A 14,821-nucleotide genomic window follows, 5' to 3' on the forward strand; every position below is an offset into this window, starting at 1 on the left:
CATCTTTTATACTCAAATAACATCATTAATATCTATTAGATAAAAATATATATATAATAAATTTTACGAATTTATTATCAATTTTTCTATACGGTAATAGAAAATTATTTAATGAATTTAAAAATGCTGGTAATTTGAAGTTTATTTGAAATTTGCGGTCAATTTGTGTGACAATAGAAAAAATCGTATAAATATTTAATAAATCTAAAAAATATTAGAAAATAATTTTAAAGTGTGTGGAAAAAAATTATTATTTAATGACAAAAAATTACATTATTTTAAAGGCTAAACTTTTGTTAATAAATTGTTTGCCACAAGAAAAACCATTTGTTTTTTATCTATTGGACACTCTTTCTATTGAAAGTAATAACTATTTTTTAAGTATTAATATCTATTTTAAAATCTAAAAATTATATTTTTTAGATTTTACCTCAATTTTATTGCTAATATCAAACGTATCATTACGATTAAATAATTTTTTCCAACGATTTATAAGTATTATTGATTTCAACATTAATATTAGAAATTGTAATATTAAGCACAAAAAGTGCTAATATAATTGTCATAAACAATGGGCAAATTAATTTAGTTGTAATCAATGAATTGTCAAATAGTAAAAAATGAAGTTTCAATGAATTGAATGGCATTAATGTATAGTAAAGCATGAAATATATATTTTTACAAAATTTATTATGAAATTCAATGTATTTACAAAGTTTGTTGTGATTTTTTATTTTAATAAAAAAAAATTTGGTTACAATTTCCGATAAATTTAGTGCAAAATCTTTGACATTTATTTTATGTACAAACATATCATTAGATAATAGAAAACTGAAAATACAATATGAAAATAAAGATAAATGTAAATAATTTATTATTGAATTATAAATACATAATAAATATCATTATTAATGTATTATTAAGAATTAGGTCCAATGATTTCAGTTTTATGTTTTTGTTTAGCATTTTCAATACCTTTACTAATTTGTTTATTATCTAAAATAAATGCCGCAATAATACCACTAAACTCTTTATCGGCAAATTGATTATAAAAATTGATAACTGAATTGATTTTATTCAATACAAACATTATAACTGGTTTTTGTGGATTACTAAATATAGTTTTTGAATTAACTAAATTATCATTTTCATCATTTATTACACTATAGAAATCAAGATAACATTCATTAGTGATACACCCGTCCACAAGTAAACACTTGTCTTCAAAATGATAAAATTCGGACGAACTTTCCATTGATATCCCGGTGCTCACAGTAACTAATTTTCTATGATTTAGCTCATGTATCAATTTAGTTTGCATTGCGATAAAATAATGTACTTTTTGTATATCAATTTGTCCATCTGCACCAACAATTGTATCAGTATTAATACATGGATCAATGTCATCATTTTTACGAACAACTAATTCGGGCTTCTCTATTAAGTTATAACCGGCCAGTTGTCTAACATTTTTTAATTTATTAATAATTTGCGGTAAATTTTTATCCATATATATTTTAAATTCATGGCTATCTTTATCGTACAATTGGACAGGTATCTCTGAGGATCGCCACAGATTAAGTATAACAAATTGGTTGAATTGTGAAGCATAGGCTAAACATAAATTGATTTTTTCCAATAATATGCCTAACCGTGTTTGTGACTCCTGATCATCTTTGCACATAAATGTCCAATCGGACATATCTATGGTAAGCATATAGATATTTGCACCACTATGTCCTACCTGTTCCATATAACCCTCACAGGTTTCTATAGAGCTGGTGGCACCTGATAGTAGGACAACCCGATGATTGCGATAAGAAAAGTAGTCGTCAGACACTATAAGCTCATCTAAATATTATTATTGATAAATATTGAATATTAGTTTATGTAAAAAACTAATATTAATAATGACATTACCTGATGATTGATAATCTTCGCGTTTAATATCTGCACACTTTTGATGATCGTTTGTAATAGTCTTACAATTTATTTGAGTCATAGCTTCGTATATAAAATAAGGAAATTTTGTAAATTTATCCGTAAGTTCTGTAATATCTTTGACCCAAAGCATGTCATTTGTAGGATAAAAATAGTCACTCTTTGCTACCGTTTGCTTATCATTTGGCTCTATGTTTACAACAAATAATAATTATTTATTTACAGATAAATTAAAATAATAATATAYTGAAATTTTTATAAATACCGGGAATTTTATCAAATGAAAACTCTTGTAATTTATTCATTAGAATATCAATAGTTCGATATTCAATGAGATGAATGTTATTTTCGCCAATTTTCAAAACTTTCAAATTTGTTAAATGTGTGGCCAATTGATAGGATAAGTCGATAATTTGATTTTTTCTAACATCCAGATGCCATAGATTTGATACATCCATTGACAACAAAAATTTTAATGATTTCAATTTATTATTTGTAATTATTATTTGTTTTAAACTTTTAAAATTTTGTAACGCTTTTTGCGATATATCATTTAAGTCATTATTGTTAAATGTTATAGTTATGGCACTGTCACCAGGAAATTTATTAAAATCATCAAGCAAATTAGTAATTGTACCACCATCAAAATATAAATTTTGTACATTAATAAATTTGCTAAATTTATTTACAGGAAATATGTAAGTTTTAGATTTAGAGTTTATGGGAAATTTGCTGTTTAAAAATGTTAAATGTTTTATTGCATTACTATCGATGCCATCAAATAGTTTAATATTTTCAAACAAACAATCTTCAAACACAATATTCAATATATGAAAACCATTGAGTAAATTGTCAGACAATGGATTATTAATTGCTTTTTGTATGATAAATGTATTAATATTATAATTTTTAAGCTTGCTCAATTTGTCCACTGATGTGCTATCAATTTTTGTTGCATCACATATTAAACTAATATCAATTGGTTGTCCATAACCACCTACAAGTATGTCATATATTATTTTAAAACATAAATTTTAAAAATAATTTAATTAAATTACACAACTTATTTAATTTTTAAATATAAGCTCACCTTTATATGCTTTATAACAATTACAAAAATTTGTTGGACAATCGGGAAGAGATTCAGGAATATTAACAAAACATGATATTAAATATAAACAATATCCAGCTTTAAATATTGACATTTTAATTAATTAAACTCATATCAAATTAACTATCATAAATTGTTGAATTTATTGCACTTTAATTATAGATACTTATAAATGTACTCATTTATAGATATCATTTCAGATAATTATAAAATTAATTATTTAATTTATAATTAATGTTTTTGAAACTTACTTTAAATACTATATCTAAATATATAGTATTTATAAATTATTTACATGTGTATAAATTTAGTTAATATACTATTGCACTATTTAGTTATTGTATGTTTTTAAACAATAATGATTTATTTCATAGCAATTGCATTGCAACTAAATTATTTGTGAAATATGATTAATATTATTTACATTAATTTTTTACTATTATTACTTTATACATATTTGTATTATAACTTTATTTTTAGTATAAAAAAGATTGACATCAAGGAAATTGATAAAAACACACCTTTAAATACATTGACAATTTTATAGATATTAAATGTTTTTTATAAAATAATTATTTTACAAAATTTTAAAATATTTTATATTAAATTTAGTAGTAGTATCAATAATACAAATAATAAATATTAGATTTTTATTTGATTAATTAAATTTGATTTGTTATATTTTATATTGTTTTGTTATAAATTTTCAATTTGTTATAATCAATAATTTAATAAAATAAATTTATAAAATGTATTTACATGATAGCCATAAATTATAGTATAAAAGTATAGATTAATATATAGTAAAACATAATCAGAATATTATTTAACTTAAGATGAAATAAATTAAATAGTCTTATCTTTTGAGTATAACATTTACTTTATGAAAATCAATTAAATAACATATATTGTATAACATAACTAATTTAATCTTATATTTGACAAATTAATTTTCACAAAATAATTTATTGAAAATAATATACAAAGATTTTTTTTAAAATCTGTTGAATTTATGTTTAAATTAAATTAATTTTTATTGTAGAATATATTTATTTACTAAAATAGTAAAAATAAAATAATTTTAATTATTGTTATTTAGTGTTAAAAATTTAACTTAAAAGTTAAACTTTTAAAAATCGGCGCCAGAGCTCACTCGTCAATAATTTACAGCTAATATTAAATTAATATTAATGTAAATATTATTATTAAAATTCATAAATAAATAAATAAATACTTCAATTACATAATACAGTCTACAATCAGTAAAGCTAACAGATTATTATTAATAATATTAATTTAAATTGACATTATTTTATTAACTAAATTATATTAATTTCAAATTTCAAATAACCAAAAAAAATTATTAGAAAAAAAAGTTGCAATCGATAACTATTTAATTTTATTAAATATTAATTTATAAAATTAGTTATTATAAATTAATTATTTTGTATAAAAACTTGTTTAAAAATTCCCAAACTTTTCTATTGCTTAAAAATAATACAAAAATATCTTTACATTCAATACTACTGTCAAGTATTTAAATGTTTAAAAATTTCTTATTATTTTTTTTTATAATTAATTTGAATATACAGTTGAATATACAGTTTAATGGCTAATATTATTATTAATAGTTTTACATTAATTTTGTTAACATTAATTGTAATCGTTTTGAATGATGAAAGTGTTGTACAAATTAAAGTAAAACCCAAATTATTTAACGGATTAACGAAACAAATTGATGGCAAAACTATTGGCATATATTTAGGTATACCGTACGCCAAACCACCGATTGGTGAACTAAGATTCAAGAAGCCGGTGCCCATCAGGGAGTATAACCAACCGGTAAACGCCACCCAATGGGCTAACCCGTGCCAACAGTCACCGGCATTGATGGCAACTGTTTTCAAGTCAGGCATTAATAATACAAATTTCAGTGAAGACTGTCTGTATTTGAATGTGTGGACACCACCAACCAATATCACCACAACTGATCCCTTGAAGCCGGTGCTCGTTTGGATACACGGCGGCGGGTTTTATGCGGGTTCGGCCAACTCGGAGCAAACAACTGGCGATGTATTGGCTGCTAAAATGGATGTCATTGTAGTCTCTTTTAACTACCGATTGGGTTGGTTTGGCTTTTTATACTCGGGTACCGATGAAGCGCCGGGAAATGTCGGACTATGGGATCAGGCGTTGGCACTCAAATGGATCAATGAAAACATCTATTACTTCGGTGGAGATCCCGAACGGATCACTATTATTGGTATTATTGTTATTCATATTATTATTTTTAAAACATAATATTAGTTAACATTTATTTGTAACTTAAGGTGAAGGCTCTGGCAGTATATCAGTAGCATTGCATATACTGTCACCGATAACCCGAAACTTATTTAACAGTGCAGTCATGATATCGGGTGGTCCCGTATCGGACGTATTTATGCACAAAGACGTGGCCCGCGAAATGTGGGCCAACATTACAATAGACTTTGGCTGCGATCAGTCTTTTGTAATAAACGGATCGGTTGACTGTTTGCATGAAACTAATGCCCAGAAACTCATTGAATCGACTTTTGATAAAAGATATAAATTAGACGTCAATATTGTTAAGCCTTTTCTTATATATGGCGACCAGTTTTTGCCCAAAAGTCCGTCAGAAATGTTAAATTCCGGTGATTTTAAAAGAAATGTTAATCTATTAATTGGTACAACAGGTATGATATATAATAATAATTGTAATCAATTTATTTAATTAATTAATCTATAATATTGTCAACTCAGATGATGAGGGCTCTAATATATTGAGTACAACAGTAGACACCAAAAAGTATTCAATAGTTAGTCCACAGAATCTAACCAAAAGTGAAGCCAAACTCGAATTGAAAAATATTTTTCGTCGATTTTTCCCTCATTTATATGTCTCGGCTGATGATATATACCGTCTTTATATCAGTCATATACCTGAAAATGATTTTTCTCTCATAAGACAAGGCATAGGCAGAGCATTGGGTGATTATATTACTACCTGTCCGGCGCTGTTATTTGCTAAACAATTGGCGTCGATAGGCACCATAAACTCAACTCATGTTTATCAATACAAGTGGTCGGTTAAGTATGAAAGTCAATCGTGGCACGGATCAGATTATGGTCTTGATTTAAGTCTTATGTTTGGAGAGCCATACAGACATCACTTACCAAACGGTGTTAATGATCCACAAAAACTTAATGAAAAGCGAACCTCTTTGAAAATAATGGAAGTTTTGGCACATTTTGCTAGATTTGGGTAGAATTAAAATATTTATCTGTAATACTATTTGTTAACATATATAATAAAAATTGTATTCAATTAATAGAAATCCCGGTCCTCAAGACGGCATTCAATGGCAAAGTTATTATACGGTTGGAGACAATGTGTTGATTAATCCTTACTTTGAATTCACAAAACGCTATTTTATTGGCAGTGACTTTGGTATTGGATATAAATATGAATGCAATCAATTGTGGAGTCAATATGTGCTAAAAATTTGAAAATATTAATAATATTGTGTTATTTATTATATAAATTTTACTGTTTTATTGATATTTAGTAAACTGTTATAAATAATGAAGAAAATAATTATTTTGTCCTAATATAAGTACAGTATTATATATTCTATTATAAAAAATAAATATTCACAACTAATAATAAATTAAATATTAAATTTAATGTATTTAATAAATAAATGAAATTGATATGATATCCTCAATTTATTTAGAATTTAAAGTAATATTTTTGTTATTTTAAACTAATATAATAATAAAAAATATTTATTATAATTTAAACTTTAATGTTGAATATGTATTTTATTGAGTAATTTTAGAAAAAAATTATTTTTTTTATAAAGCATTTATTTATTTATTATTAATTTATTAAATTATTAAAATCATATACAGTTGAGTAAAAATGCGTGTGTATTGAGTATTATACTAATTATATTTTGTTTAACATTAATCAAACAATTGAATTATTTACTCTAAATTAGTGATAAATTTTCAAATTATATTTAGTAATAAACATAAATTTCTCCTAAAGATAAATATTCAATAATTAAATAATCAAAATGTGATAATGCAATGATGTAGTGATCAAACAAATATGAAGTCCGGGTGACCACTTGCATGACAAGGACAGTGTGTGTACTGTTCCCTACGGATCCACCGTCCGTGACACGAACTGCCGGCCAGTGTTGTCCATCGGGTAACTTTGCCATCGACGCCGTGTCCGTGGCATCGGTAGCCCAAATGTTTGCGCATTGCTGCGTCCTGGCATTGGACACATACCTTATTACCCTGCTCCAATTTACGGCTCAACTCAATGCCCAATGTGTCACATGACTTGCGAGACTTGACAATCTCAAACACTACACAATACCTATACTCATGTAATTAGATATAAAAAATAAATATTTTAATATATTTCAATTGATTTCAATTCATTTTTTGTTTGTTTTTTGTTTATCTATAATCGTAACACAACTTTAATTATTATTAAGTGTATATATATATAGCAAATACAAGAGAATTTTAAACAACGATAATAGCGGTAATGCTATTAATTAAAATTATTAACAATAAGTTAAATTTAAAAGTGACCAATGTCAAAGTTATAGATAATTTTAAACTGAATAAGATTGTACTTGATCATTTTTAAATTAATAGTATGATTGGCCAGATAATTGCAGTCAACTATTATTTTATTTAATTTGTTAACAGCCGACTGTCAATTATCTGGCCAATAATGCAATTGATTAAAAATTGACCAAGTACAATCTTATTCCGTTTAAAATTATCTATAACTTTGACATTGGTCACTTTTAGATCCTTATCATTTGTTGACCAGATAATTGTAATTAATAGCCACCGCTGTTTAAGATTCTCTCTCTCTCTCTCTCTCTCTCTCTCTCTCTCTCTCTATAATTATTTATAATTTTAGTTTCTTATATTATATATTTTCATTTTTAAAAATTATTGAACACTAATAGCAAAATAATAATAATAATAATATAATACTCGTGACTATTCTCTTTTTGCGGGTCTTTAGGATATCTTAATCTTAGATTACTTCTGATGTCAATCGAGTCGTCCACCAAACGGGTCTCAGAAAAACTCGATTGTAATATAAGTGCGGTTTCTATAATTAAATTAATTGTTTTTTAACACATTTTAAATTATTATATGTTATTTAGTGCAAACAAAATTTAAAAATATTGAATTCAATCCAATTTGTCAGCAAATAATTTATTTATAAAACAAATTTCTGTAATAAATATATCTTTTATAGTTTTATAATTTTAAAAATAATAGTTGCATCTAATAAATCATTGTTTTTATAATTTTGTCCTAGTTCATTTATATTAATAGTAAATATTAAATGTTAACAAACTTCTTACTTAACAATTTTAACTGGCTCAAAATAGCATTTATAAATACTATGAAATTTAGTTCACATATGATTAGCTTAATAATAATTTAACGGTTAAATTAAAAGTTAACATTTGAACAGTTATGCAAATATTGTGTGTCTATTGAGAGAAATGGCATTTCTTTTAATCTTATTTTTTTCAAATGATATGACAGTTATGCTTCTTATCTATTAAATGTCTGTACAGTATATCATACTTTAGTTTAATGATTGTGTCGTTTACTTTCTCTTAAATAAAACTATTGTTTGACTCTAAGTTAAAGTATAATACACTAACAATTATTTAAAAAAAAATTATTTATCAGATTATTTACTGAAATTTAAAGTCAATACTGTATTTAAAGTGAAAATTTAATTTTTTAAATACATAAATATTTATAGATGTATTTTCTCAATTATAATGTAATGCAATTTTTGCGGTAAAGATAGAGATCAAAGAATTTTGCAAAAATTTAATTGTATGACAAAAATGTGTTTATTTTTAGCACTTTTTTAGACTTTAGCTAAAATGTAATTCAAAAAGATATTTATTCTTCAGGCGACGCAATGTCTGTGTTTTGACTTTAAATCATTAGCTATATTGTTGGCTAATTTTTTTTTCTTTTTTTGTGAAAATAATTAATTTAATAATAAAAACTAGTGTTTTGCTTTAGAATAAATACTTTAAATAATTATTATTATCTATATAATACTATAAAAGTATTTAATGAAGTGATAATAATGAATATAAGTTTGTCTATACCTCTATAAACTTTATCATTGGCCATAAACTGGCACTTTTGTCCCGTACAGGCCCGCTTCTGATGAACTTCGGGACACTCTTTGCCCCCGTTTTGTGGCTCACGTATTATCGTACGACTCCTTAGTTGAGTACCTAATCCACAGTCGGAATCGCATTCCGACCAATCGGTCCAATCGGTGACCTGACAGTCAATTACTGAATATTGATAAATATATAAATATTAATTAAATTTTAGTCAAATGATAATTTTATTCAATTTTAAACGAATTTTGATTTATACTTAAATTATTTAAATTTAGAAATGTATCACAAAATATTTATAATTGATACAAAACATTTGTTATGAAAATTGATATGAAACGAGATATATTTGATACGATTTACAGTACAATGTTGTTGATTAAGTATAGTTTAATAAAACAAATTGCTTGTAAATAAACGTATGCTAAGTGTTATCATATCTACAATTTGATATAAAGCCAACACATTTTTAAAATAATTATATAATAGAGAATACATTGACTCGTGTGTTATGTAATATTGTTTGCCAAATATTTATGTTAACAATGTTTAGTTAATTAAAATTATTTGTTGGTATTATTATTAATAATTAGTAATTTTTTATTTAATTTGTGTGTGTATTGAATTTTGGTTTAATACGGAAGTTAAAATTATATAATAATATATTATTTATTTTATAAACAGAATCATTATTTTGAGTTTTTAATTAACTGTTATAAACTTTAATTATAAAATTATTTTTATTATTAATTATACACAAATAAAAACTGTTTTTTTATTATTTATAGATTGTACTGATATAATCATATTATTTTACAAATATATGTTACAAATTATATTTATATCAATATAATGATTAATTAAATAACATATCATATAAGTTATTGACTTATTGATATACATGTATTTATTGTTTACTCAAACTTTTTATGTAATGTAAAATATGTACTAATTTGATAATCAAATCAAATATAAACAACTCTTTATTGATAAAAATATTTTATGTTTAATAATTAGCTAATATTTTTGATTATACATAAATAATCAAATGTGTTACTTATATTATACTATAATTAGTATTTAAATTAATAGCATACATACCACCACAAGTTTGTTTATAATCGAGACAACAATCTCCGAGTGTAATACAGGCGCTGTCACAGTAACAGTGCTTATCAGCCAATTCCTCGACTATCGAGTTGAGAGGTGTCAGAGCCGATAGCGTGGCTTTTGGTTGCAATGCAGCGCACGATGAGTCCCGACCCGGACAACAAAGCCGGTGCTCACTGCAACCACCTCTGGCCTCAGTGATCACAATACCATATTTTAATAGACATATTGTTATGAGAAATAAATATAACATTTTATAAAATAATAATTATTATAATCAATGAATATCTAATGGAAAATTTTCTCTTAAAAAATTTGATGAATAGCTGTACAATAAAAGATCACAAAACTTTTGAGTCGCCAAATATAAGGAGAAAAAACTAATTATATTTTAAATCTCGTGCCTCACGTCTCAAGTGTTGCGCCTCTTATGACAGCATAAGGAATAACTGCTAAGTGATGGCACTTCTTATCTCAAGAGGGGGTCCGCAGTTTCACTATAGATAATGCATTCAATCACTACTGTAAGTGAGGCCTTAAAGTGAGAGAAGGAGAGAGAGAGAGAGAGAGAGAGAGAGAGAGAGAGAGAGAGAGAGAGTTGTTGCTCTTTTATATATTGTTGAGCCAAGAATAGCAATATACATGCTATTGAATATACAGTATTGAATACATCTATATATGTATATAATAATAGTAAAAGTTAGGCTTATTATATAAATTGAGATAATAATTTAAGTTATGTTATGTGTGATTATTAAATCATACTAAATATTATCATTTGAAACAATTTTCATATATTTTAGTCAATCCTCACTACTTAGCCAATGTCTAAGCTATTGTCTGTAATACAGTATGCCTGTCCATTAACTCCTGCGGAGTGAATGTGAGAGGATTGGCCTCACTTTCAATCTCTCTCTCTCTCTCTCTCTCTCTCTCTCTCTCTCTCTCTCTCGCTCTTTCTTTCTCTTACAGAACCTTAGGATCCCTTTCCCTCAAAATAAAATGTGAATACAAAGCGATAGCACATTCCGCCCACTTTTTCCAATGTTAAGGCAGTAATTAGTGTCAATGAAAAGTGAATGTATGACTGACATTGACATCAAACTCTTAAGCTATGTTTTCATAGATATATCTCATATATTATACTTACATATATTTGTGACATTTGTCTTGATTTTGCATTTTTAACTCAATTAATGTTAATTTAGTTATCTTATATTTTAAGCTATATTTTTGTGTAGAATATTATGTGTGTGTGTGTGTGTGTGTGTGTGTGTTAATATAGAATATACTGTTAATAAAAGCTATTTAAAGGCTTAACTTAATTTATATTGTATTATAATTTAAAAAATCATTTCTACTTTTAAATTTATATGACATATAATAAATAAATGTTGTTTTTAAATTAAAACTTTTATTTTTCCTGTATTTACATATTATAAACAAACTTTATACTGTATATAATTTAATTTTAATCACTATTTGCAAATAATTATGTACTGTAATATTTAATATATTTTTACTATAATAAAGTAAAACTAATTTCCGATAAAATATAGTATAAATTGTGTTCAAAAAATAATAATCTTTAAAATAGTCACACAAATAAAAAATAATAAATTTAATATTGTTTTATATTTATTACATATTAGTTTGTAAAAATAATGATTCTCAATAAAGTTATGACTATATTTGTTATTTTATCAATTTTAGGTAATTTTAATTTTTAATAAAACTTAATATTAATATTAATAACAATTATTTTATATTACTTAGTTATCAATTCAAATCAATTAGCAATTGACTATAAAAGTAATAGTCATATTAAAATTGATTCAACTCAGTGGCCAATTATAAAGTTGGCGCCGAGTAATGATAATCTGACAATTTCTTCAATGCGTACTAATAGATGTCTCTGTGGTTTAAAGCTCCCGTTGCCCATACCTGTGCCCGTGCCGGTGGGTGGTATTGGTGGTGGTTTAATACCTGGAGTCGCCAACAATAATGTTGCGGCCACACAACAACTGGCCGACGGGCGCACAGCTTTATATAATAATGCCGGACAAATCATCGGTTTCCTACCCGCCGGTACTACTGTTAATAACCAACCCGTTGGCTAATTAAGCTCTTCGATGATAATCTTTTTATTTATGATTTTAATTTGTGTTTAAAACATTATTTTTTTCTATTTATTTATATTTAAGACGATATATTTTATAAATTTTTAAAGATATTAATAGTTAGATTTTAAATTATTTATTCTGCAATTCCTATCAAAACCTATTTCAGTAATTATTTTGTATAATAATTATTTTAATAAAATCATTCGTTTTAAAATATATTAACACTTTTCAAAATGTACTTTATTTCTCACTTTAAATTATATTGTTTACTACTACAGAAATTATTCAAAATAAATTAAAACAATATTAATTATGCCATTGAATGATCTAATATCAAACATACACTGCATAACAGTTCCTCGACATCTAATAGACCAAAATGACAATATTTTGCATATCTATTGAATCCAATCTTTTAGTCCAAGAGATCCAATGTTACATTTTTCTTACCATTTGTCTCTTTCATCACTAAAAATAATATTATTTGTTTAAACATTAATCTTATCATAAATTTTATTCAGAATAATTCTATAATAACTGTGTATTATATTAAAAGTTATAACTTCACATTATGTCCATGTGTTTCATTTTTTAATCAATTTTTAAATATTAATAATATTAAATTACAAATAGTTAGTTTATACTTTAAAATTTGTGAAATATTATTTGTATTGAAACTATTAATATAATTAACGGAACAATAAATTAAATAAATACAGATATTATTTTAAAATAAAACTTTTATTGTAAAGTATAATATATTTTCACAAATAGTCATAAGTTATTTAATTATTTTTTATAATGTTTAAATAATAATCTTATAATTGTGTTGAAAATTAAATTTTTTAAAATTAAGTTTTTAATTTTTAATTTTAAAATATATATTTGTACTCACATTAGAATTTGATTTTTTTAACATAATTTAATAAATAGTCAAATATTTTTACTTAATATAATTTAAAGCTAAATATTTAGATGAGTGATAGATATTTTCAATGTTAACATTGGAATTAATTATAATTATTGTTAATATTATATTTATTGTTAATATTATACTTATAAAAATAGTAATTATTGTATAACTAAATGTTTATATATTGTATCCATTAATAATTTTAATAATTATATTAGACTAATGAATATTCAATAGTAATTATTAAATTTCAATACATATTATTATAAATATTAAAACATGAAATTGATACTATTGTTGAAATAGTAATCCATAGGAAAAAACATGTAGTTTTTAAATAAAGTTTATTACAAATATATTTTCAATTATGAAGTTTTAGTTTACAACAATTTCATGAGTTTACAAATATTATTAAAATTGTTATCTTATGAAAATAAATTAATAAATTATTTATCATTTTTTACATTTGAAAATTTTAAATTAAAATTAATCCAAAAATAATAATTTTTTATTAATTTATAATTTTATTATTTATTACAAACACAATGTTTTTTATAAAATATTTGATGATTTCTTCTATTTTATGGCAATTTATACATACATTTGATTCGTTTGGATTTCAGGGCATTTCATGTAATGAGTTGTCATCACATGCCGTGAGATATGAGTTCAACGAATGGATGACTTCTTATAACATATCGTTAGATATCTATCAGTCATTGTCTGATGAATACATTGAAGAAGAAGAGATTTTTTCAAACAAAGAGCTCATCGACGGTCACAATGACTATCGGGTAATACATGACAGACAATCAAACTTCATATGGCGACCAAATGGCATGTTTTATGAGGACAACAATGGTATCATTAATATACCGATTTTGGTATTCATTACGCTATACGTTATATATCTCTACATATTTTACAAACAATTGACCCGCGATTTTAGCAAATATTAGACAAATGTTTTTACGGAAATTTATTAGAACTATATTATTATTTTGCTAATTATTAGCGATTAGACATTATTTTATAACTTTTTGATAACTATTTAAAATGCTTTGATTTTTTTAGAATTTATTATGATTTTTATGATAATCATATTATTAAACTTTTTCATCGATTTTTAAATATATAATGAATTTAATTTTTTAATTGTTTAACTAAATAATTAAAAATTAATAAAAATATATGTTTAATAATGAAAAAATATGTAAAAATTATTTCAATAAATGTACTAAATTTGTGATGTTTTTTGTGTCTAATTATTTGGTGTTTTAGCCGACAAACAGTTAATTTAACAAAAGTTTTTAAAATATAATTTGTCGTAATTTATGTTTACTTGTGTTTACAAACACAGTGTAAGAGCCAATGTTTAAATCCATGTGCACTCATAGAT

At 24.4% G+C, this 14,821-nt stretch overlaps 2 protein-coding genes across 2 annotated transcripts; one reads left to right on the forward strand and one right to left on the reverse strand.

The window, feature by feature from the left end:
- The first annotated feature begins 4,596 nt into the window (after positions 1 to 4,596).
- Positions 4,597 to 6,613, forward strand: LOC128953597 (cholinesterase 1-like). The gene is made up of 4 exons (XM_054299091.1): positions 4,597 to 5,315; positions 5,383 to 5,766; positions 5,834 to 6,335; positions 6,406 to 6,613. Exons 1-4 carry the CDS (start codon positions 4,661 to 4,663, stop codon positions 6,578 to 6,580), a joined length of 1,716 nt encoding a protein of 571 aa, XP_054155066.1. The 5' UTR covers positions 4,597 to 4,660; the 3' UTR covers positions 6,581 to 6,613.
- A 456-nt stretch (positions 6,614 to 7,069) lies between these two features.
- LOC128953797 (somatomedin-B and thrombospondin type-1 domain-containing protein-like) lies at positions 7,070 to 10,639 on the reverse strand. The gene is made up of 4 exons (XM_054299318.1): positions 10,378 to 10,639; positions 9,256 to 9,450; positions 8,102 to 8,222; positions 7,070 to 7,463 (listed from the first exon to the last, which is right to left on the reverse strand). The coding sequence occupies exons 1-4, from the start codon at positions 10,637 to 10,639 to the stop codon at positions 7,178 to 7,180; spliced, it is 864 nt and encodes a 287-aa protein (XP_054155293.1). The 3' UTR covers positions 7,070 to 7,177.
- Positions 10,640 to 14,821: the final 4,182 nt, after the last annotated feature.

This window comes from Oppia nitens, unplaced genomic scaffold (assembly GCF_028296485.1).
Source record: "Oppia nitens isolate AA-2021 unplaced genomic scaffold, nextdenovo-longstitch-racon4-pilon3 scaffold23_pilon_pilon_pilon, whole genome shotgun sequence".
Lineage (NCBI taxonomy): Eukaryota > Metazoa > Arthropoda > Arachnida > Sarcoptiformes > Oppiidae > Oppia > Oppia nitens.